Source organism: Hemitrygon akajei, chromosome 5, assembly GCF_048418815.1.
Source record: "Hemitrygon akajei chromosome 5, sHemAka1.3, whole genome shotgun sequence".
NCBI lineage: Eukaryota > Metazoa > Chordata > Chondrichthyes > Myliobatiformes > Dasyatidae > Hemitrygon > Hemitrygon akajei.
The window spans coordinates 135,298,380-135,324,738 of NC_133128.1; the positions used below are offsets into that span (position 1 = coordinate 135,298,380).

A 26,359-nucleotide genomic window follows, 5' to 3' on the forward strand; every position below is an offset into this window, starting at 1 on the left:
GTTCTTCTGCCACTTCCTTGTCCCACATTACTACCTCTCCAGCATTACTTTCCAGTGGTGTGATATCTACGTTCGCCTCTTTTACTCTCTCTATATATAAAGAAACTTTTGGTATCCTCTTTAATATTATTGGCAAGCTTAATCTTCATATTCCATCTTGTCCTTAATGACCTTTTTAGTTGTCTTCTGTTGGTTTTAAAAACTTCCCAGTCCTCTAACTTCCCACTAATTTTTGCTCTATTAATTGGCCTCTCTTTGGCTTTTATGTTGGCTTTGACTTCTCTTGTCAACCACTTGTGTGTCATCCTGCCTTCTTTGGGATGCATCTGTCCTATGCCTTCTGAATTGCTGCCAGCAATTCCAGCCATTGCTGCTTTGTACTCATCCCTGCTAGTGTCCGAGTGCAATCAATTTTGGCCAGCTCCCATCTCACGCCTCTGTAATTCCCTTTACTTCACTGTAATACTGACAGATCTGACTTTAGCTTCTCCTTCTCAAATTGCAGGGTGAATTCTATCATATTATGATCCTCATCCCCTTTACAGTAAGCTCTCTAAACAATCCCAGTTAATTGTACAACATCCAATCCAGTATAATTGATCGCCTAGTGGGCTCAGCCATGAACTTCTCTAAAAAGCTATATTGTAGGCATTCTACAAATTCACCCTCTTAGGATCCAGCACCAACCTGATTCTCCCAGTCTATTTGCATATTGAAATCCCCCATGACTATCGTAATATTGGCCCTTTGACATGTCTTTTCTATCTCCTGTTTTAACTTGTAGACCACATCCTGGCTACTGTTCAGAGGCCTGTATATAATACCCATCAGGATCTGTTTACCTTTGCAGTTTCTTAGCTCTACCCACAGCAATTCTACAGCTTCCAATCTTATGACACATCTTTCTAAGGACTTTGTTTCAATCTTTACCATCTGAGCCTCCCCACAGCCTCTGCCTGCCTGCCTGTCCTTTCAATACAAAGTGTATCCCTGGATCTTAAGCTCCCAACTATGACTTTCTTTCATCCACGATTCAGTGATGCCCACAATGTTGTACATGCCAGTCTGTAACTGTGCTACAAGTTCATCTACCTTATACCATATACTGCGAACATTCAGATATACCACTTTCAGTCCTGTATTCATCACCCTTTTTGACTTTGTCCTTCTTTTACATTGCAACTCATCCCATTGACTGCAAGTTTGCCCTGTCATCAGCCTGTCCTTGCTAGCAGTCTCACTACACCCCATGTCTGTTTGTAAACCAACTACCCCGCCCTTAACCCTATCACTCCATTTCCCATCTCCCTGCCAAATTATTTTAAACCCTCCCGAACAGCTCTAGCATAGAATAGCACAGTTCAGGCCCTTTGGCCCATGAATTTGTGCCAACCTGTATAAACCTACCCCATGCTAAATCTAACCCTTCCCTCCTACATAGCCCATAGCCCCCCATTATATCCCAGGATTATCCCTTTCATCTTTCTTGAACAATGGAACATTTGCCATCCTCAACTCCTCTATTACTACTTCTACGTCGAAGGAGAACATGGAGATTGTCATCACCCCCCAGCAATCTCTTTCTTCCCATTAGTAACCTGGGGTACATTCAGTCTGCTCCCAGGGACTTATCTATCCTAATGTTTTTCAGAAGCTCCAACGCTACTTCTTTCTTAACTTCGACATGTTCCAGCACATTTGCCTGTTCTATGGTGATCTCACATTCATCAATGGTAAATAATGAAGCAAAGTTTTCAATAAGGACCTCTCCTATGTCCTCCGTCTCCTAGCACGTTTCCCCCTTTATCAGTGAGCTATCCTACCCTCCCTGCAGTCATCCTTCTGTTCTTCACGTACATGTGGAATGCCTTAGGAATTTCCTTAAACCTACTCACCAAGGCCGCCTTTTGTCCCCTTCCAGCTGTTCAGTGTCCCTTCTTAAGCTCTTTCCTGGCTACCTAAAACTCTCAATTCCCTTTTGATTTTTGCTTCTTAAACCTGAAGTATGGCTTCCGTCTTCCTCTTGACTAAATGTTCCACCTCTCTTGCCAACTCTCTTCACCCTGCCTCAGTGTAATAAAGCTATCTGGGTGCCTAAACAACCTCCGCATTTCCACAGTATATTTCCTTGAAAACTTCTGTTCCCAATTTATGCTCCTAAGTTCCTGCCTAGTACCGTCATAATTAGCCCAATCCCAATTTAAAAATTTCCAATATTGTCTGCTCCTATCCCTGTCCATGGCTATGCTAAAAATCAATGAATTGTCATTATCTCCAAAATGTTTGCCCATCTGACCAGGTCCATTACCTAGTACTAGATCCAGTTACGGCCCCTCCTCTAGTTCATCTGTCCAAACACTGTGTTAGGGACCCTTCCTGGACATGCCTAACAAGTTCTTTCCAATCCAAACCTTTTGTACTATGGAAGTCCAATTAATATTAGGGAAGTTGAAGTCCCTGTGGATATCAACCCTGTTATTTTTGCACCGTTCCAAAATCTGTTTACTTAACTGCTCCTCAGTGTCTCTGTTACTTCTGGGGAGCCTATAGCTTACTACCAATTGAGTGATAGCTTCCTTCCTGTTTCTGACATCCACCCACACAAACTCAGCAGGTGATCCCTCTGTGACATCCTCACTTTCTGCAGCTTTAATACTGCCCTTGATTAGCAAAGCCATTTCCCCCACCAAAGGAAAACATCAGCATGTTATTACTATTCCCTGCTTACCTTCCTTGAACTTCACACTGGCTCCTTCCTCCACCATCAACCACCCCACCCCCCCATCCTTCTGCAAAACCTTTCCCTAAAACCTTCCTCTGTGGACCAGCTTCTGGCCATTGTCTAAATCTCCCCCCCATGTCAGGTGATGTCCAATAACACACCTGTGAAGCACTTTAGAGCATCTTAAAGTTTTGCATGTCGTTTTCTGGGCAAGATGTTCTCCACTATTCTGTCGTTTACTATTTTCCAGTGGTAGTCACATCATTATGGATGATGGGACAGACCTGGGCTACGTTGAAGATGGTACTCCCTGCGGACCATCCATGATGTGCTCAGACAGGAAATGCCAACCCATCCAGTCGTTCAACATCAGTAATTGTCCAAGTGGATCATCAACAAAGATATGCTCTGGACACGGGGTGAGCGTGACCATGTGTGTAAACAATAGAAGGTGAACATGTACCACTCTCTCAGGCTAGTTTTCTGGTTAGATCACCAATAGATGCTTGGAAGTAATGACCGAGCACTCTCTCCTATCCACTTCGGAAACTTTGGCGCACATCCTCTGGCAGCACTGTCTTCGGGACAGCAGCCATGCCTCACTAACACTTCTGCCCAGAGACATGACCCTATTATCTTGACTGAGGTTCAAGTCCAGTGCTGAAGGAGTGCTATATTGTCAAAGGCACCAGCTTTCAAATGAAACATTGCATCAAGGCTACACTGTGCCCTAGTTTGCAAGTAAAAATCATAGACTGCATCATATAGTTGTACAGCCATAGAATAGCAGAGTTGTATAGATCAGAAATGGGCCATTGGTTCCATCGGTGACAGGACAATTGCGTCCTGGACAACTGTGTCCCGGTCATAGGCATCCCTGGACATTTGCGTCCGTTTTTTTTGCATCCTGGACATTTGTGTCCCAATATATGTCTATCTCATACTAGATTTGTGTCCCAATATATGTGTATCTCATAAAATATATAATTTTACATATTCATGCATTTTTTTTTATCAAAACCAGTTTTATTAATTAAAAAAGGGATTGTAGCATGCATTTTATTGATTAAAAATTTTAGTTTATAAGTCCAAACTTAAAAAGTATGCATGTTGTGGGCAACCCCTCGTAAGAAACTTATTTGTCCTCAGGATTGCAATCCTGTGCCCACTTCTGCCTCTTGCTTGGCCAATGTGTGTAACTTCAAATTATGCGATATTTCATTGGTTCTTGTGAGGATATTGCAGTTTATAAGTAGCTCAGTCACAAACGAGGCACCCCTCATTTGCCTACAATTACCCTAATTGATTAGACGGTTGCTTTTTGAGCTGAGATAAGAGGCTTAGCATGTATAACACGGGGTTTGTTACCCGGTAATAGTTACCTATCGTGGGACTCAAATGACCAGGATGCAAAAAAAAAACCGGATGAAAATGTCCAGGGACACTAATGATCGGGACACAATCATCCAGGACGCAAATACCCTAGTACCGGTTGCATCACATCCATTGCTGATCTTCTTGTCTATCTACGTTAATCCCACTTGTCCACATTAGGACAGCTTCTTTCTATGTTTTGCTTATTTAAGTGTCCGTCTAAGTGTACTTGTATCTGATTGCACCACCACCTCTAGCAGCTTTTTATTTTATTTTGAGATATAGCACGGAGTAGACACTTTTGTCCCTTGGAGCTGCACCACCAGCAACCCCTGATTTAACCCTTGCCTAATCACAATGACCAATTAACCTACTAACCTGTACGTCTTTGGACTGTAGGTGAAAGTTAGAGCACCTGGCGGAGACCCACACATTCCACGGGGAGAATATACAAACTCCTTACAGAGGACACTGGGTCTGAACTCTGCCCTGAGCTGCAATAGCATCATGCTAACTGTTACACTACCGTGCACCCCATACCATAGCTTGTTCAGATATCAGCTACTGTGTTAAGAAATTGCCCTTCAGATTCCATTTAAGGCTTCTGCCTCTTGCATTAAACCTAAACCTTCTTGGGGAAAAGATTTTGGCTATCTATATGTCACTTAAAATTTTATATACCTCAGCTCACCTCTCAACCTCCTTTGCTCCAGGACAAACTCAACCTTCCCAATCTGTCCCCATCACTAAAGTCTGTCAATTCAGGCAACATCCTGATGAATCTTCTCTCCACTTTCTCCAGTGCAACCACATCCTCGACAGTGTGGCGACCAGCAATGCATGTAATTCAGAGAAAAGCAGAGGAATTTTGTCCTTTGTCTTATTTATTATGTATTCCTGAAGTAACTTTTGAGAACAGACTGGGTTGGCAATATCACTGTGAGGGGGCTCGCTATGTGAACCTTGCTTCATTATAAGACTGCAATACTACTGCATCCATAATGTACTCTAAGAAAGCACAGGGTGCTATTTAAGTACAAGTTCTTTCCAAAATTATAGCTGCCATTCCCAATGAAACTGCTAGTGAGCTCTGGTTATACTGGATCTGTGTGTTTGCTTCAGAAAATCACTAAGGGTTAGGCTTTGGGGCTTTGGAGCTGATCAGAGGAGGAGAAAGGGGTGGGCAGCATGTTTAGAAACAAGGGAGGGATTACAGCACGTGAGGAGACCTACATTCATTCACAGGCTCTGGTCATCTTGTGGTGTCCTGACTCAGCCTATCTCCACTTCACACCAGGGTTATTAACCATGGTCTGATGTACACAGACAGCTCTCTTCTCCTATCAGTCTAGTCAAGTTCAAGTTTATTGTCATTCGACTCTACACATAGAAACATAGAAAACCCACAGCACAATACAGGCCCTTCGGCCCACAAAGTTGTGCCAAACGTGTCCCTACCTTAGAAATTACTAGTCTTACCAAAAGCCCTCTATTTTACTAAGCTCCATGTACCTATCTAAAAGCCTTTTTAAAAAACCCTATGGTATCCGCCTCCACCACCGTTACCGGCAGCCCATTCCACGTACTCACCGCTCTCTGAGTAAACAACTTAACTCTGACATCTCCTCTGTACCTACTCCCCAGCACCTTAAACCTGTGTCCTCTTGTGGCAACCATTTCAACCCTGGGAAAAAGCCTCTGACTATCCACATGATCAATGCCTCTCATCATCTTGTACACCTCTAACAGGTCACCTCTCATCCTCCTTTGCTCCACGGAGAAAAGGCCGAGTTCACTCAACCTATTCTCATAAGGCATGCTCCCCAATCCAGGCAACATCCTTGTAAACCTCCTCCGCACCCTTTCTATGATTTCCACGTCCTTCCTGTAGTGAGGCGACTAGAACAGAGCACAGTACTCCAAGTGGGGTCTGACCAGGGTCCTATATAGCTGCAACATTACCTCTCGGCTCCTAAACTCAATTCCATGATTGATGAAGGCCAATACACCATATGCCTTCTTAACCACAGAGTCGACCTGTGCAGCTGCTTTGAGCGTCCTATGGACTCGGACTCCAAGACTGTACACATGTATACAGCTAAATGAAACAAAGTTCCTCCGGGAACAAGGTGCAAAACACAGTGCATAAATCACATATAGCACATAAAGTAAAAACACAATTATAACAGGCAATTAAAAAAATCTGTGGATGTACAAGTTGACATAAGGTGTATATACGGCATACAGTATAATTAAATACACAACAGTATAATGTTACTGGCAACATCATAACTAATGTGGGCTGGCTGGCAGCAGGGTGTTCAGAAATCTACCTGCTTTGGAAAGAAGCTGGTACCAGCCCTTGTTCTTATACTGCAGTACCTTCTGCCTGACAGTTTATGGGATGGATGGGAAGGGTCCTTGACAATGCTGAGGGCAGTGCAAAAGCAGTGATTCTGGATTATATCCTGCATGGGGGGGGGGGGGGAACGGGCAGTGAGAGACCCTGATGATTCTCTCAGCAGTCCTCACCATCCATTGCAGGGTCTAGCAGTCAGGTGCCCTGCAAAATTCCATACCAGGCGGTGACACAGCTGGTCAGGATGCCTCCTTTCCTCAATAGTATTTTTAATGAATTCAAAGAAGGATAAGAAAGGCTTTTCCTCTCCCGGCTTATTTGAGCCTCTGTGTTGGTTGCAGCTTTGCAGTAACGAGGGAACCTGCATCTGTGAGGGCACCTGGGCAGGAACAGACTGCAGCATGTACGATCCCAAGCGTCGAGAAACTGAGAAGCCACCCGAGGGCCCCAAGGGTTTGTTTGCTTTCACTCACAGCCTCTTTCTTGTGATCATTGATGCTCCATTGTATCTCTGTGTTCCTTTTATTCATCACAGTGTGCTTAACACGTACCAAAACAAGCAGAATTTGGCATTTTCAATAGACTAGAGCTCGTGAGGACTAGAAAAGCAGGGCAGCTGGTAAAAGACGTCCATTGTGAATCCATCTACATTTATTTGCCCCATGCGTTGTTCAATATATTTCCCCAACCTCCCCTCTATGTCTCATCACCATGGTTATTTTAGGGTTTCTAAGTTATTGTCATTTTGTAAGTGGGTAGAGGGGCATGGGCGGTTTGGTCTTTGCTCCAGTATTTCCCTCCCAGTTGGTTGTCTACCCTCTTCCACCCCATATAAAAATAGAGTTGCCCATGTGTGTTATCAGACTGAAGTAACTACAGAGTTGGTCTCTTCTCTCTGATCCCACCCTCTGGCGGGAGTTGTCTCTGTCAGGAAGAGAATCTCAATGGAGTGACCTCTACCATTGATTCAGAGTTCAAACCTTGCAGTGGCTCCTGACACGTACTTCTGTGGCGCTGCCAACCCATGGAGTTTAGAGAACAAGTGGGGGTCAGGGAGGGACTGGCGACACCCATTGTGAATAAAGGGGGATTGTGAAGCTACAAAGAGGGTAGAACAGGAGGCAAAATCACAGTTACAGAGAATGGTTGCCTGTCCAGAGATGTAGGTGGCAAGACTGAGTGAACTTGCCAAGCATTTAGCTCAATAGAACAGTGCTTTGCAGGAGTTGCAGCTGAGATTCAGAAGAACATAGCAGAAGCAAGCTTCAATGGACAGCAGCCTAGCCGATGGAGTGAGGCATAGAATGGAACTGGAAGACATGGCAGTGCATAGCGGACTGAAGAGGAACTCTAAATTGATAAAGAACTAGAGGATTCAATGTTTCTTCTATAAGGCACACTGGAGGTAACAGGAACATCAGAAGGAATTGTCCTTTGAATAAAAGGAGAGGGCACAAGACAATCTGACAACATCAAGGAGTTTTAAGTAGTTTCAAGATCAAGTTCTTCACTGAAAATTAGGGAGAACTAAAGCATGAGTAACAAGGTAAAGGTAGACAGAGAGGAGCCTCACCATGGAATTGGGCATTGAATGGCTGAGGCCTCAACAGGATGGGTTATTGAATCAAAACATTAGATAATGTGCATAATCAACTATTTTTCACTTTGTTCTCATTGTGTTTCTGCTTCAGGTTACAGCAGCCTGCAACTGGCCCAACATTTAGGTTTCGAAGTTGGTCTTGCTAGGAGTTACATCTCCTGAAAAGTTGATTAAATGCTCTTGCCAGAAGAGAGCAGAGCAGATAAAAGTGACTGGGGTTCCACTGAAAACTTACCCAGCAGTAAAGGGCATTCTGGCATTCTGTGCATTGACAGGAGGAGTCCTGCAACATTTGGCAGATTCCACTCAGTCCCCAGTAGGACAGAACAGAGTCTGTGGAGAGAGCAGAGTTATACCCCTAACTTGGTGTGGTATCTGATGTTAGAGTTTTAGAGGCTAGTGGGAGTGGGATACCAGATTTGTGCAGGTAAAGATGGGGTTTGGCCAGGCCACGTCCATTATTATTGTACGGTTATAACGGGAGCCTTCCTCTCTACCAGTGAGAGTATCTGACATTGCTCTGGGACTCTGAACTGCAGTAGTTCTCATCCCCTAGCTGATAAACAAAAGGGGTGGGGTTGGTGGGAGGGCTGAAAATTCATTGAGTGCTAATCTCAAATACAAAAATGTAGTTTCAACCCTACATTTTTATGGGAGAGGTATTTAGACAGGCAGGGAAGGGAGCACGTGCAGGTAGATTTGCTTGCAGCTTAAATTGGCATCATGGTATGCTGGGCCGAGGGGCCTGTACTGTGTTGTACTGTTCAATGTTTTAGCGAAGGGGGAAGGGGAGAGGTGACCAACTTGCTCTCAGGAGGTGCACTCTGAGGCTAGGAAAATAAACTGCTGGAGGATCTCAGCAGGTCAGGCAGCATCTGTGGAGGCAGAGGGATGGTCAATTATGTACTAGAGTTTATTGCATCCGACTCCAGCGTCTGCAATCACTTGTATCTCTGGTAGAGACAAGCTGGAGCAAAGGCCAACTCCAGAGGTGAGGGAATGGCAGTGGGGAACGTGTTAGTGTTTTTCATGTGGGGGGGGGGGTCATCAAATGAACTGCTTTTTCAGACATGGAGCCTTTTTTTCTTCACTCATCAATCTTACCACAGGTTTTTGCCACATGCAGTTCTCTACACTGACTGAAAACAAGTACAACCAGAGTTCTTCACACACCGATCACGATAATGGAAGGAGACACAACATTCTCCCGTTTGCTCGTCTCTGAGTAATAACAGCATCATATGGATGCCAATATTAAATAAGAGTTTTGTGATGAATTAAGTTGAAAATAATAGCTAGAAAACAAATTGACCGATAGTAATCTAATCAGTGGCAGTTACTGAGCTAATGAAGACTTTATAAGGTCAGCTGATTACTGAAATTAAAATAATAGCCTTGAATATCTTATCTGTGATTTTAATCAAAAGAGCAGTGGAGCAGGTATCGGTTTCCATCTGCACTTTCAGACGCAATGTTTTCTTTTGTGCGTGCCTTTGCTCTTGGAGGCTGTGGGTAGTGAGAAGACTGATTATTTCCTGGCATGATAGAGTCACTAACGAGTATTGAGTATGAGCTGTCCAGTTAATCCCACTCCAGACCACTTCCTGCAACTCTATAAGATTCGCCCCCCCTTCTAGGTTTTTAATCTTCCTTTGAAAGCTGCTATTGAATCTGCTTCCTTCATCATTTCCAAGCTGATAATCAGACACAGCCGTGAAAGAGGTTTCATCTTTGAATCATTTATTGAATCATTTGTTGTCTAGTTTCCAGTGCTTCATGTTTTGAAACTGTTGCCTCACCAAACCTTTCATGACATTGAATGGCTGGATTAAATCTCTTGACAAGAACTTGCGGGTCAGTTAGAAGGCAGTTGATCAACAATGCGGCTTCCCTTAGTCTGGTGGCCAGCACAGGAAAAGTTCATCCAGTGGCTGCGTCAAGTGAGGTTGTTAGCAAGCTACTCATTAATGGACTTAGCATTTCAAAATGCTCATCCGTAAGAGAAGTATACTCTAGTTTCATTGGATTGCACAGTGGCACAGATGTTGGGATTACTGCAACCCACTCAAAATGCTGGAGGAACTCAGCAAGCCAGGCAGCATCTATGGAGTAAAGTTCAGTTAACGTTTCAGACACAGACCCTTCATGTTGGCTGAACATCGATTTCTCAAACTTCCAGTAATGCCTCGACCCCCTCCCCCTTTCACCATTTCCCATCCCCTTGTCCCTCTCTCCTGTTATCTCCTTGCCCGCCCATCACCTCCCTCTGGTGCTCCTTCATTTCCCCCCCTCTTCTTCCTTCCGTGACCTTCTGTTCCTTTCACCAATCAACTTCCTAGCTCTTTGCTTCATCCCACCCTCTCCAAGTTTCACCTATCATCTGGCGTTTCTCTCTCCTCCCCTTCCACCTTTCAAATCTACTCCTCAGCTTTTTTAGTCCAGTCCTGCTGAAGGTTCTCGGCCCAAAACCCCGACTGTACTTTTTTCCATAGATGCTGCCTGGCCTGCTGAGTTCCTCCAGGATTTTGTGTGTGGTGCTGGGTTATGGTGCCCTTCATGTAATGGACTGGGTTGGGAGTGAAACAGGACTAGTGTAGGATTAGTGTGGAAGGGTGGCTGATGGTCAGCACAGGCTCAGAGGGGGCAAAAGACCTGTTTCTGTGATGTGTGACTCATTCTTTGAAGAGCTGCATTTCCACTTCCAACACCTCTTTTCATTCTGATGCTTGTTACCTTTACAGTATTACTTTTTATTTCTTTTTCTGTTAAACTTCCAGATATCTGGTTGTCTATTAGATTAGGATCTAAACAATTGACTCTCGTGAGTTTGTTCTGACAGGAACATACTAGCCCCCATCAGCCCCGTTCCCCTTCTTAGAATCATAGAGAAAAAGGCTTGGAAGCAGGCCTTTTGGCCCTCTGAGTCCATGCTGTCTACCTATTACCCATTTACTGTATATTAATCCTAGTCCAGCTCATTTTATTCTTCCCACATTCCAATCATCTCACCCCAGATTCCATCGGCCGCTTACATGCTGGAGTCAGTTTACAGGGGCCAATTAACCCATCAACCTGCATTGCTTTGGGATGTAGAAAGAAGCTGAAGCACCCACAGGAGTTCGACACATTCAGGGGGAAAATGTGCAATCTCCCCACAGACAGCACTGGAGGTCAGGCTAGAACTTACGTTACTGGAGTGGTGAGGCACCAGTGCTACCCACTGCACTGCCGTCCCTTTGTATTTGCTGTCACCCTTGTGCATGGTGATTGAAGTGAAGACTGGCTTCTTGTGGCGTTAACAGAGGATGGTTAGGAAGGGAGTGTGCTCGTCACTTCTCACACTCATTCTGGCCATTGTAGACACGAGTCTGATGTACAACTCAGAGCCGGGCAGCCTCTTCTAAACCCCTCTCATCTCCCCAATGTCAATATTCCTTTGGTTCTGAAAGAGTTTATTGATTATCTTCTTCATCTTTTTTGTGCAGGCTATGGAAGATGAGGGGGGTGTGGTTGGTGTTGGTGAGGTTCATGAACAAGTTCGACAGGTTGGATCATTCAGGTAGTTTGCAAATTGTAGTTGGAAGTTAATTCAAACACTGCACTCCACTTTGTAAATACACCATGTTAGATGCCTTGGAACCTGGCAAGTAAGACAGACAACTCTGTCCAAATGGAGAAAGAGTGGGTTGCTGATTAACATTCACAAGACACTCTTATCATAGACAACTTGTATTATACATATAATGATAGAGATGGAGGCTATTCAGTCCATTGATTCATAGGAAGTCCCTTTGCACTGTACAAAGTATTTTGTTATGCGGAGGAAAGGAATTTAAAGGCCAGTGGCTAAACATGATCAGAACCTGCTTTGTGCAGTTCCTTTCTGCACATGGAAGCCAGCAGGTGTGTGTAGTGACAGCAATTCGCATTTTAATGTCTCTTGTGTACTGGAGTCCATTAACTGTAGCTACCTCACACAGAAACAAGGGAGTTGAGGCTCATTGCTGGGTGAACTCAGGGCACCACCTGGAGATTGCGAGGTCTCTCATCTTCAAGAAGTTGCCCTGGTGCTTGCTCTCACCTTTGCTCCAAACGATGAACAGCTCAACAATAAACGACACTGATTGTCCATAGCAATGCTGCTGTGATATTCGTGATCAGGCTTGGCACTGTAGCAACAGTGCAGTAGAAAGGGTACCCTCATTTAGGGTTGCTGTTTTCTAGGCTCGGCTCAAAGCCCTCAGGTGTGAGGTGATGGGACACTGGTTATGTGGTTATATTTTCATTAGTCTTGAGTCAGGAAGACTGTCTTCCAACAGAATGTGGTAGACTTGAGGTGAAAGAGTAAGATGAGTAGTTGAGAATAGTGTAGTGCCCATTCCCCAATGTTAACCCAGCTCCTGGTCTGATGAAAGCAGATGAACTCTAACACCCCAAAGCCCACGTGCATCTAGAACAGACTTGTACTCCAAATTTGGACTGTTGCGTTTTTCTATATAAAACGCTGCTTGTTTTGGTAAACCTGTTAAGAGTGTTAAAAGATGACATGTTGCCTATACAGGAAGGGAAAAATCAACAAACACCATCCTTTGGAGCAGAAAGCAATATTAAGATCATTTTCATTTCATTTTCCAAAATCTCCCAGCAATTTCCCATCCATTTGTATTTCAGTTGATGCATTTGGTATTGATTAGCAGAGACAAAAATCTCTGCCTGTTATGCTACCCTGGGGTCTGGGGACTTCCTACAGTGTCTGTCTGTACTGACCATTGCCTTTAGCCCGTGCTTGCATGCAGTCTTGTTTAAAGAGCTTCCTGTAGCTGTTGGAGCCAAATGCCTTTCTGTGAATTTGTTGATTTGGACCTTGAATGAAAATGCATACTAAGCAATTTGGGGGTAGTGTGGGGGGTGGATGGGGGGGGGGGGGGGTGGGGAGTGGGGGGTGCAAAGTCACTGGTTTGTTTCTGTAAAATGTTCTTTCTTCTTCCATTCTGTTCTTACAGGAAACTAGTTTTCAGTCACCCTGTTTTCCGTTATGAAAAGAGTGAAAATTGTTTGATCTGCATTTATATAAAAAACACAATTGATTTTTTTAAAAAACATGTTTGACTTGTAGCATTTATCTGTTGATGGTGTTACTTTAAAGTATCCCTTTTTCCCTCTACACAGTGAGCTTGGCCACTAACAGGCTGATAGGTGCAGTGGCAGGGACCATTCTGGCTCTGGGGGTGATTTTTGGAGGAACTGGGTGGGGAATAGAGTAAGCATCCTTCTTGGTCTCCAAGTCATTGGTATTGGTGACACTGTGTGTGTGTGTGCGTGTGTGCGTTTATATGTGTGTACGTATGTGTGTGTATATGTGTGTGAGTGTGGTACACGTTAAACCTGAGGCCTCTGTGCGTTTTGTCTTATTGGCTTTCTGTTGGTGTGATTGACTGTATTTCCATGTCATGTGATTGACCCGCGTCTGTAACGTGATTTTTTTGCTTGTGTGGTGTTGAAACCCTCTCCTTTCTGGGGCATGTGGGGCATTAAAGGGGGGGAGGGGTTTAAATAATGAGTAAAGGTACAAAGGAAGGCACAGTAGCATGGTGCTTGAGTCTTTTATTTCTGCTTTCAGATGTGTCAGGTGTAACAGGTTGCCAAGCAACCAGCTCTGACTAGGCCCCAAAGCCCTCTTGCATTAAATCTCTCAGTGGAAGGAAATGCGGCAAGGACTTTTGAAACCCACTCTAAGTTCTAGTCTAGTCATCTAGACAAGGTGTTGAGAGGTGAACACTGGCCCAAGCTCTGACCTGTGGTCTCGCATCTCCTCCAAATTATTCAGCCGAGATCTGCAAGAGTAATTCTAATCGGATTGAGAATGGGGATAAAGGCTTCATCCTTCTGGTCTATGTTCAAGCCTAACTGTTCTTGCAATCACAACTGGTGCATGGTCAAATTGCAGGAGTTACACCCAGCAGAAACCGCAAAGATCACAGGCACTCCACCAAGTAATGTATGGTGTTAAACAAAAAAAGTACCAGGAAAAAAATGAAATGAAACAGCAGAGTAACCAGTTAATGGTAGTGTAGCTGTCACTTACTAAGTATTGCTGGTACAATTTTCTTTAACTAAATTAGATTTTACAAGTTGACTGTAAATGAGAGGAAATCACTGCCAATTGGGTCACCTGGCCAATTGTACTCTTGTATTGACACAACTAAGTTCTTCTGCCACACGCACAGCTGTCATTTCCGTTGAAGTGACCAGGATGTCCATTGAGTTGGTGGGTGTAGCATGCTGCACACTGGGCTCAAGCACTCCTTTTTCTCCAAGCTCCTTAGCTTGCGAGGCACCACTATGCAGTCCAGAATCAGTATGGCAACCGTGATTGCTATATTTTTTTTTTGTTGCAGCACTGTTTCAGCCAGTTTATGGCTGAAGTAAGAGTGTTGCATTGGACTAGTGTACCCTTGGAAAGTCTGTTCTCCAACTTTTGAAAAAGCTTCTTCAAATCCGTTGCTAGTGAATCCATAGTGGAGGAGTTTGGTCTAATGATGTATGGCCTTGTGAATGTTCCAGCCTTCAAATCTGTTAACAAATGTTTTCTGACACTTTTGTTGAGTTAATTTATTTCATGTAACTGCAGACTTAACAGTATTGTTGAAAAAAAAAATTTCCAAGGAAAATATCTGCACAGGTTAAATATTTATATAAAAGAAAAATATCTTCAAGAGTATTGTCCTAATCTTTTAAATAATCATAATTAACTACTAAGAACTCACTCTTTCTTCACCTCTTTTTCCATAATCTACTTCTTTCTTTTTAGTCTTGTTCTTATTTTACCCTCTCTTGTTTTCCGTAGCCCTCTTTTCTTTATTGACACCATAGAAAGCCATAGAAGTGGTTGGGCATATCTGTGGCAGTACAGTTGTCAATAGCCACCTTAGTTAAACACAGTCTTCATCCGAGAACTCCCCTTTTGGATCAAAGGGTCACTTAAAACTCCAATCTCTTTTTCCTTTAAGCTATAGACTGGAAGAGAGTCACTTCATTGACGGACAATATGTATTTTGCATGGTGTAGTGTTCAACGGTGAAATTTAAAAAGTTTGATGTGCAGTCATTGCTAATTAGCATAAGTACAAATTGTTTTCCCTCAAGTGTACCTTGGTGGTTGGTTCTTATGCTGTTTCTTCCCATGATCCTTTATCACAGGTCCTAGCGCCACCAATCTTATAATAGGGTCCATCGCAGGCGCCATCCTGGTGGCTGCTATTGTCCTTGGGGGGACAGGATGGGGTTTTAAGTAAGCATTGTCGCATGTCTTATCTTCAATAGCTATGGCACTACCTTCTGCTTACAACACCAAGTTTTGAGGTTCTGCTGCAAGATCCAAACAGAAATAATCCTGACTGAAGGAATGATCGTTAAAATGAACACAAAGTGGTTAAAATATATTTTTCTCCCGTTTCTCTCTGAAACATTGAAATCTAGCCCAGATATAGAGAGAAGCATTCTTTCTCTATCGGCTAATCTGCAGCAGAACCACAGACAATTTGGACTGGCCCAGCTCAGCTTGGTGCATGTTTAATTATCATTTATGTATATTTTCTACGATATCCGTAAACCAGCACATGTGCAAAGTGCTATTGATGCTTTGATCAATAGTTGGGTGTGGGAAGGAGTGAACGTTGGTTGCCTTGAGATTCTGCACGAGCATATACAATTTCCAGAGAGGCACAGAAACCATTTTTTTTTGGGGAGCACATATTTGGAGTAAGAAAAGTGAATTGGTGTACTGTTTGTTTCTTTGTACTCAGTTGTAATATTGGTTATATAGTCATGGGATAACACTGTGGTTGGCAATAATGGTGCACTCCTTGTCATTGACCCTATGGGTTTATTATATTCATAAATCTTACAGACATATTCATAACTTTGTAAATTACTTTTCCAGTCTGAGTGGTTATCATATTTAAGGGAATTACTTGTATGCTTCATCACAGTTGTGTACCCCAGTCACATTCCAATTGAGGTGTCCTTTAACAAGGACAATGTATTTAGGTCTTGGGGCAATATCGCCAAAGAGTGAGCTCAGAACCTAACAAAGATTCACAGAGCAATGCTGAAGCTTTAACTCTGAGACTGTTGTGTAAGTTGTTAGTGGTACTTCATGCACTTAATTGTTTCCAGCACCTTTTCCAAGCTGGGGAGCAATCTGTGACATCAGAAGCAACATGGGTATGCTTGAGATGGAGGGGCTGGTGAAAGGCGATGGAATTCTAAATAAAGCTTCCACCTTAAAGAAGCCTATGTTAAAGAAACACACTTCGTTGAAGAATAGATTCTGTATTTTAGGAAAAGAAAATGGTAGGCATGGTTTTGTAATTTTTTAATATTTAATTTTATCTTTCCTGCTTTTGGAAACCTAGTAGGTAATTAGCACAGACTGAAAACTCCTGTAAATTGGTTCCATTGATGTTAGGACCTGGCGGTACCAGGCATAATAGAAGGCTCCGATTATGAAATTATTCTGTTTCTGGAGAGGAGAAACTTAACTCTTGATTTTGTATCTTTTTTGATTTTTCTCCTAGAACTTGCTGAAAAATTTCTGGCTTTGTCTTTTCAGGTCCAATAGAGGCATATATCAAATGTAGCCTAAGCTATCTCAAAGTCTTCCAAGTCTCGGCAGGCAGGCAGAGATCTGTAATCTCTGCCTTGTCCCTATGCAGAAGCTTTATGTCTCAAATGCAGCACAGTCAACAGAGTGAAGTAATAATTAGTAATTAATATTTTTGAAGACTCACTCATATTTCCCAATCAAACAATTCTGATTTTATTCTGTTTGTTTGACTTGAAAATCCCAAAAGATTCGGATTCCAAATCTGGCTCTTCCAATTTGATGCATATTTGAATATATTTTACTTGTTTCTTGACTCACTTTAAATGTAAATGTTAAACTGTAGGTGTTGATATGAAGTGGTTTGAAACATGAAAGATCTAGTCAGAGGTGCTGCATCAGCAGCAAGTTGTTCTAGTGCTTCTAGATAGATAGATAGATAGATACTTTATTCATCCCCATGGGGAAATTCAACTTTTTTCCAATGTCCCATACACTTGTTGTAGCAAAACTAAACTGACGTGGGACCATTTGTACTGAAATGGTTATTGTACCGCTGATGTACGGTAAGGGTGCAGAGATGTTGGAAAAGATGCAGTGGAGATTTGGAAGAGTGTTGCTAGAACAGAGAGATTAATAACCATGAGAAAGGATTGAATAGGCTAGAGCTTGTTCCCTTTAGAAAAGGGAAATTTGAAGGCTGACCCAGCAAAAGGTGAAAGTGTCTGACAGGAAATTGGGAAGCACATTTTCCTTCAGAGGCTCTCAAGTGAGATGATTTATCTGGAGTTTAAATTCAAGCGATAGGCTGCCAGTATGTGTTAATTATATTTAACCAATCACTCATTATAAAGTAAGAATGGCAAAGCATATCAAAATTTATCCCCCAGGAGATCTAGCAGCATGTGCCCCGTGAAATGTATGAAGCTAGGGCTCTTCCAGCATTTATATGGGGCTTCTTTGTGCTCCCAGATTCAAGGCTCTGTCTGCCCCTTCAGGTGAATTTAAAAGATCCCAAGAGAGTGTGAATCTTCCTTGATGTACTGAATCACTTACCTGCAACTAAATGAGAGGACCTAGTTCCTACTTCATTGCTATTTTTGGGAACAGGGCAGACAGGAGAGAACATAAGAAATAGGAGCAGGAGTCGGCCATCTGGCCCGTCGAACCTGCTCTGCTATTCAATAAGATCATGGCTGATCTGGCCATGGACTCATCTCCACCTACCTGCCTTTTCCCCATAACCCTTAATTCCCCTACTATGCAAAAATCTATCCAACCGTGTCGTAAATATATTTACTGTGGTAGTCTCCACTGCTTCATTGGGTAGAGAATTCCACAGATTCACCTCTCTCTGGGAAAAGCAGTTCCTCCTCATCTCCATCCTAAATGTACTGCCCCAAATCTTGAGGCTATGTCCCAAGATGCCATTACTGAAGCTGAGGGGGGACTGAAGTGAATGCCAGAGGAAATGCTGGAAGTGAACAGGACATCAGTTATGTCCAAGTCTGCCTTGACATCAATAAGGACAATTACACTGCCTTGTCTTGAATAGAAATAGGTCAAGTAAATTGATAATACAAAGATAGGTGGGAAAGTAGGTTATGAAGGAAAGATATCAATAGCTTAAGTGTGATATTAGAGTGATGGTAAATGGAATTAGAAGAATTTTGGTGGGGATATTTACCCTCTTGTCTTGAACTTGAGCCCTCTAGTTCTTGATTCCTCAATTCTGGATAAAAGAATCAGAAACTTGGAACCATGGTCATTACGTCAAGGACAGTTGATGATCTTGTTCCAGCTGTGAGGGGTTTTGGTGAATTCACTTCTGGAGTTTTGAGTTTAAGCAAAGGCATGGTTGCTTTAGAGGCAGTGCACTGTAGATTCACTAGTTCAATCACTCCAGTCAAGGGATTGTCTTGGAAAGAAAGGTTGTATACTCTGGAAGCTGGATAAATAAATGAGAAGAGATTGATTTGTTCCTGAGGGGGTTTGCTAGGGAAACAATGGGAAAGTCTAGAACTCACATTGGGAAGGATGGGTTCTGGGGAAAGGAATGCCAACCACAAGACTGTGATGAGGAGAAATTTCTGCTGTCAGGTTATGAATCTTTGGAATTTGCTACTACAGAGAAGATGCTGAGCTGAGAGCTACAAAGAATTGCGTGGAAGGTTATGGAGTTTAGGCAGGTAAACAGAGAAGTCCGAGATCGGGGGACCTTAGTTTGAGTGAGGTTGAGGGACTGAATGGCTTACCCCTGCTGTTACATGGTTGTTCAAAGTAAATTTGTTATGGTAGGATTAGCCTCTGATGTAGGAAGATGCAACGTATTTGGAGACTTTGGAAAGGGAAGGGAAGCTAGTCAGGGTCAAAAGTTCAAAGAATGGTGGATTCAGACACTTGGACATAAGATCAGTGAACGTGGACAGCAAACAGGCTGCTTTTCAGACGATGTATTAATTGTTTTAAAGTCTGCAGGACACAGCTGTTGACCTTCATTATAGAATCAAAGTCCTACAAATTTCTGCCGGATTATATTGTGCCCCGTGTGTGTATGTGCACATGAGCGCGTATACACACACACACACACACACACACGTGTGCATGCACACGGAGTTAATATGTAGATCTTTTCAAATAAATGGCTCAGTACTCTCAGAAGATGTATTTAAGAATATTTTGATCGAGGTGAGTCTCCTGTGAGATTAGGAAACAACTGAATCATTGCTAGCACTGGTTATTATCACGATTCTATTAGCATTTAATGTGAGCTATTCTATTTTAAGGTTTAGATCAACTTTAAGGTTGTTACATCATAAGTAAAGGAGTGCTCCAACACTAGTGATGATCTGGCTTGCTGGTGCTAAACATCTATGTCAGAGGATGCTAATTCTTGTTTTTTGTTATACCTTCCATGATATTGGAATTAGATACCATAGAGACTATACTCTTCGGAAATAACTGTCCTTTCAGACCCGCCTCCCAGTTTCTTTACCCCACAACTGGTTCCTTTCCAGATTTTATTGAAGTCTTTGAAAGTTGTTATTGAAACTGGGTTCACTAGTTTTAGGACAGCACTTTACAGGTCATGACCACTGGCTGTGTGATTGGATAACATCTTACCTCAGAACCTTTCAATAAATATCTTAAAGGTGGAAAGTGAGAAAAAGCTGAAGAAGAACTTAAGGATTAGGAGCAGGATTTGGTCATTTGACTCATTCTGCCTGCTCAAGATCATGGTTGATCTTTTAATTTAGATCACTCTCCTGTATTTACTTTAAACTTCAGTATCTCAAGATTATTTTCTCTCCTGAATACGCTCAGCAACTGAAGTTTCATTCTGCTCTTGGGCAAAGAAATCTAAAGATTCACCACTTTTGAGGTGAAGAAATTCCTTCTCATCTCTGTCATGAGTGCCTAGTCCCTTATGTTGAATTGGGGTTTGCTACTTCATAGAGTTATACAACACAGAAATGAGCCACTCGACTCAAATTGCCCATGCTGACCATGACGCCTATCTGTGCTAATCCCATTTGCCTGAAAATGGCCCATATCTCTTCAAAGCTTTCCAAATGTTGATTCAGACATTGTCATTTTAAGCACTTCTATCACTTTCTCCTGCAGCTCAATCCATATATCCATCACACTCTGTGTGCGAAAACTTTCCACTCAGATTCCCTTTAAATTTTCCCCCTCTCACCCTAAACCTATTCCCTCTACCCTGGGAAAAGACTACGACCATCCACCCTATCTATACCCATGATAACATTATAAATCCTAAAGCTGGCCTCTCAGCTTCTGCTCCAGGGAAAGCATTCTGAGTCTATCCAGTCTCTCCTAACTCAAGCCCTCCAGTCCAGGTAACATCCTTGTGAATCTTTTCTGCACTCCCTGTAGCTTAATAATATCCTTCCTACAGCATGGCAACCTGAACTGAATAGTGATTCTAAACACCCCACCCAAGGGAAACATCAACTCTGCATCTCCACTATCCAGAATTTTGTATGTTTCAATGAGATCTCATTGTGTTGCATTCGGACTGTGGTGGCAAATACTTGGTGTAAGGCAGCAATTGTGTGAGTTCATGAGGGCAGCATTTGAAGAGGACTGTACTCTGACTCAACTTGGATGTTTTCTTGAATCAAGCCCCACTTCATTTACTGTCTTGGTCTTCAGCTTACAGAATCTATTGATGGATCCCTTTCCTTTCTGATCTTCTGAAAAGCCAAGACTTTACCCCCCACACTCACCCACCGAACAGCAGTTCTGTTCACTCTAGAGCCTGCTCAACAACAGTCTCAGGGCTCTGCCATTTACTGTGTGTGTTCTGCCCTGGTTAATCTCCCCAATCTTCCATCTTCCCACTGGCATTGTTTGCACACACCTTCTTTGTCTGTGGTCTGATCTTCCTTCGAGCTTTTAATTAGCAAGCATCCAGCTGTTGAAAGGTGCTATATAAATGCTACTTGAAGGCATTGGACAATATGTGCTACCAGCACCAATGCATAAGCAAGCAATACATACCTAATATTTTGCCCATGTACAGAACAGTGTGATTTGTGTGGTTTACACTTTATGCTATGATATCCTGTAGTGGTGCTTTGATCTTATGTGATGATTCATTGAGGGGTTGCTACCCCCTTACCTTTGTCCTCCTTATCTTTCTTCCAAAGAAGTAGTAGTATTCTAAAGGCAAGTTGACACAACGTGGCTGACAAGAGAAGTCAAAGCCAACATAAAAGCCAAAGAAAGGCCAATTAATAGAGCAAAAATTAGCAAGAAGCTACAGAATAGGGAATCTTTTAAAAACCAATGGAAGGTGACTAAAAAAGTAATTAAGAACGAAAAGGTGGAATACAAAAGTAAGCTAGCCAATAATATTAAAGAGGACACCAAAAATTTCTTCAGATAAATAGAGAGTAAAAGAGAGGCGAGTGCAGATATCAAACTGCTGGAAAATAACGTTGGAGAGGTAGTAATGGGGGACAAGGAAATGGCAGAAGAATTGAATAAGTATTTTTCGTGTCTTCACTGTGGAAGACACTAGCGGTATGGTTGAAGTTCGAGGGTGTCAGAAGTGTATGAAGTTGTCATTCCAATGATGAAGGTTCTTGGGGAAACTGAAAGGTCTGAAGATAGATAAGTAACCTGGACCAGATGGTGTACTCCCAGAGTTCTGAAAGAGGGGGCTGAAGAGATTGTGGAGGCATTAGTAATGATCTTTCAAGAATCACTAAATTCTGGAATGGTTCCAGAAGACTGGAAAATTGCAAATGTCACTCCACTCTTCAAGAAGGGAGAGAAGCAGATAAAGGAAATTTTAGGCCCATTAATGTGACCTCAGTGGTTGGAAAAATGTTGGGGTCAATTGTTAAGGACTTGACTTTTGGATACATGGAGGCACATGATAAAATAGACCATAGTCAGCATGGTTTCCTCTTTATTGGAATTCTTTGAAGAAATAACAAGCAGGATAGACAAAGGAGAATCGGTAATTGTTATATACTTGAATTTTCAGAAGGTCTTTTGACAAGGTGCCTCATGAGGTTGCTTAACAAGTTAACTGCTCATGGTATTACAGGAATGATACCATTGGCTGATCGGCAGGATGAAAAGAGTGGGAATAAAGGGAGCCTTTTCTGATTGACTGCCAGTTCCACAGGGGTCTGTGTTGGGACCATTTCTTTTTACATTATATATAAATGACTTGGATGACCGAATTGATGCCTTTGTTGCAAATTTTGTGGATGATACGAAGATAGGTGGAGGTAGTTTTGAGGAAGTAGAGAGGCTACAGAAGGAATTAGATTAGGAGAATGGGCAAAGAAGTGGCAGATGGAATACGGTATTGGGAAATGTATGGTCATACACTTTGATAGAAGAAATAAATGGGTAGACTATTTTCTAAATGGAGAGAAAACTCAAAAATCCGAGGCGCAAAGCGACTTGGAAGTCCTTGTGCAGGATTCCCTAAAGGTTTGGTGGTGAGGAAGGCAAATGTGATGTTAGCATTTAATTTAAGAGGGCTAGAATATAAAAACAAGGATATAATGTTGAGGCTTTATAAAGCACTGGTGAGGCCTCACTTGAAGTATTGTGAGCAGCTTTGGGCCCCTTACCCAAGAAAGGATGTGCTGACTTTGGAGGGGATTCAGTGGAGGTTCACGAAAATGATTCTGGGATTAAAAGGCTTGTCATATGAAAAGTGCTTAATGGTTCTGGGCCTGAACTCACTAGAATTCAGAAAAATGAGGAGTGACCTCATTGAAACCTATTGAATGTTGAAAGGCCTCAATAGAATAGATGTGGAGAGGATGTTTCTTACGGTGGGGGAGACTAAGACCAGAGGACACAGCCTCAGAATAGAGTGGCATCCTTTTAGAATGGAGATGAGGAGGAATTTCTTTAGTCAGAGAGCGGTGAATCTGTGGAATTCATTGCCACAGTCAACTGTGGAGGCCAAGTCTTTAGGTACATTTAAGGCAGGGGTTGATAGATTGTTGATCAGTCAGAGCATGACGGGATATGGGGGGAAGGCAGGAGAGTGGGGCTGAGAGGGAAAGTGGATCAGCAATGATGAAACGACAGAGCAGACGCAATGGCCAAATAGCCTAATTCTGCTCCTATATATTATGGTCTTCTGGGCTTGTGTGGTTTTAGATTGAGTCACTGCCTGTAGAATTGGTTGCATCTGGAACTGTGTTGCTTCCTGTGGTTTTTCACTTTGATGAGTAAATTGACTGCTGTTATGCACTGGAAGCACCACAGCAGTTGTAGTGTGCAAAGTCAATTCGTCGATGGAAACAATTTGAGTATAAATTTGACATTTCATATTTTTTCTTCTTGTGACATACAGGAGGCCTTTGGGCCTGTCAAATTTATGCTGGCTCTTGGAGCAACTCGATTAATCATTCCCCCCCCCCCCCACTTAATTCCCAATGACCTATTCACTGTCTCATGTCCATCATTTCATTCTAATTGTGCTTCCACCCACCTACATCAGGGGCAATTTACCATGGCCAGTTAACCAAGCAGCATGTCTTTGGGGTGTGGGAGGAAACCCACATGGCCACAAGCAGAATGTCAAACTCCACTTAAGACAGCACCAGAGGTTAAGATCGAGCTGCGCTCGATCCTGCCTGTTTCTTTAAGTACTTCCGATCATTCCCTTTTCTCAGATCTTGCTGCAGCAGATTGTCGAGCCAAACAAGGAATCCCTGGGAATTTCTGCCGTGTGGGCTATCAGATCCTAAAGATCTCCAAGATTGACTTGCAGGGAGCCCAGCGTAAAAGGTGTCAAGTATAACCATGGTGTTCCTCTCTCAGCTTCTGTTTAGTTGTGGACTGCATGGCTGGACGGAGTGTCCGAGGCAGAATCAAAATCTGCAGAAGTGAGACAGAAAACAGTAGGTGAAAGTGGAGAAAAGTGCAGTCGAAAGGCAGTACACAGGAGAGGTTCGGTCAGGAAAACCAGCAGGAAAATCAGGGAGTGAAAGAGGATCCCAGCTGGTGGTCTGTGAAAGAAGCACTGAAAGCAGAACCAGAACTGGAAGAAACTTTCTAGCAAGGAAGTGCAAAAGGCAAACACAGAAAAGCAGATGATATCTGATTGGAGGAAAATGTATTTTTAACATTTATTTATTTCTCCTTTTGAGAAATGCATCCATTGATAGAGTGGTTAAAAAGATATGTTGGGTGTCCTTCATTGGTTGGGAGATTGAATTCAAGAGCCATGAGGCAAAATTTTTAGCTCTATAAAACACTGGTTAGACAATACTTGGAGTACTGTCTTTAGATTTGGTTGCCTCGTTATAGGAAGAATGTGAAAGCTTTAGAAAGAATGCAGAGGAGATTTACCAGGATGCTGTGTGGTCTAGAGAGCATGTCTTTTGGACGTAGATTGTGAGAGCTATGGCTTTTCTCTTTGGAGTGAAGGACGATGAAGGGGGACTTGATAGAGGCTTAGATCGAGTGGATAGCCAGAGACATTTTCCCAGGGCATAAATGGCTAATACCAGGGAACATAATTTTAAAGTGATTTGAGTAAGGTATAGGGAGGGGGGGGGAGTCAGAGGTAGATTTTTTACACAGAGAGTGGTGGGTGTGAGGATAGATAGATGGTGGTAGAAGCAGATACATTAGGGGCATTTAAGAGACTCAGATAAGCAAATGAATGATAGAAAAATGAAGGGCTATATAGGGGGGAATGGCTAGCTTGATCTTAGAGTAGGTTAAAAGGGTGACCCAACATCATGGGACAAAGGGCATGTACTGCCCTGTAGTGCTCAATGTTCTATGGTTCCATGACACCCTTAATTTCCACGTTACCTATTCTCGCCGAATTTCTATCCACTCCACCTAGATTTTGCTTCTCAGTAGGGGCAATTTTACAGTGGCCTATTAATCTACATCTGTGTGATGTGGGAGGAAACTGGAGCACCATGGTGAAACCTTCATGTTCACAGGAAGAAAGTGCAAACTCCACACCGACAGCATCTGAGGTCAGGATTGAGCCTGAGCCCCTGGAGCTGTGAAGCAGCAGCTCTGTTAGCTGTGCCACCAGCATTTGTTGCCTCCTTGAGGTGGTGAAACAGGCTGGATCAACTCATGGAGCACAGAACAGGCACATTTGGATGGTTTTCCGATAAACCTTTGTGGAGCTTTCTAAACATGAATGCTCTTGAAAGTGCCAGGAAGTTTTGGAAATTTACTAGATCCAGTGGATCCATTAGCATGATTCCCAGTTTTCCCATGTGACTTGGAAAATCATACATGAAGACCATAAGACATGGGAGCTGAATTAGACCATTTGGCCCATCGAGTCTGCCCCACCATTTGATCATGGCTGATTTATTATCCTCTCAAACCCAGTTTTCCTCTTTTCTCCCCGTAACCTTTGATGCCCTTACTAATGAAGAATCTGTCAACCTCTGTTTTAAATATACCCAATGACTTGGCCTCCAAAGTCATCTGTGGCGATGAATTCCACAGATTTACCCTCTGGCTAAAGGAAAGGATTAAAACAAACTGTCATTTCCTTCTGGTTTCACCAACTACCGTCTATCAGAGGGAGAGCCACAGGAAAGCTAATATATTAGACCAGCTCAATCCCAGAAGATCCAGGCCTGCAGGATCCCACCCTAAGCCCTTGACTTCATCCTCATTGTCAAATTTCCCTATTTATTTGCTCCTCCTCAGCTCCATCACTTTCCCCCTACCACGCCACTCTGTAATCCTAGTGCTCCGTAAATTCCAGCCCTCCTAGACCTCCATTGCTCTGTTCATTGGCTGGGATTTTGATCCTTTGGGTCAGGATCAGTTTTTTTTCCCCCTCTCTGTCTGATTACACTCCTTTTTAGCACCGTGGGGTAGTTTACCAGGTAACGATGTTGTTTAGATGCTGCTGAACTACTATATTTGCAGGAGGTCTATAGAGAATGGGTTTGCATCCACTCATTGGTCAGGTGATGTTTACAGAGTTCTGCTCCCTGGTGTATGCAGTACCTATGCTGCTGCATCCCCCCCACTGTGTTGGGCAGTGTCTGTATAGTGCCATTCCATTTAAAGCTACTTGCTTTTGGGATCGGGGCATCACTGGCCAGGCTAGCATTTATTGTCCTTGGGAAGGTTGTAGTATATTGCTGGAGTCGATAGAGTCGTACAATATGAAAGTAGGAATTTCAATGCACCAATTCACTGC

The 26,359-nt window shown here is 42.9% G+C and overlaps 1 protein-coding gene across 6 annotated transcripts in view; it reads left to right on the forward strand.

The window, feature by feature from the left end:
- Positions 1–26,359, forward strand: part of LOC140728193 (disintegrin and metalloproteinase domain-containing protein 23-like) — a 160,661-nt gene that overhangs the window by 121,978 nt on the left and 12,324 nt on the right. For 2 of the 6 annotated variants that reach the window (XM_073046567.1, XM_073046565.1), the window contains exons 23-24: positions 2,973–3,141; positions 6,797–6,908. In XM_073046567.1, coding sequence (XP_072902668.1) covers positions 2,973–3,141; positions 6,797–6,908 — 281 coding nt within the window. Of the gene's footprint in view, positions 1–2,972; positions 3,142–6,796; positions 6,909–13,058; positions 13,082–13,224; positions 13,316–15,254; positions 15,346–26,359 lie in introns of those variants that run through there. The other 4 variants (XM_073046566.1, XM_073046564.1, XM_073046563.1 and 1 more) reach the window with 4 other exon arrangements.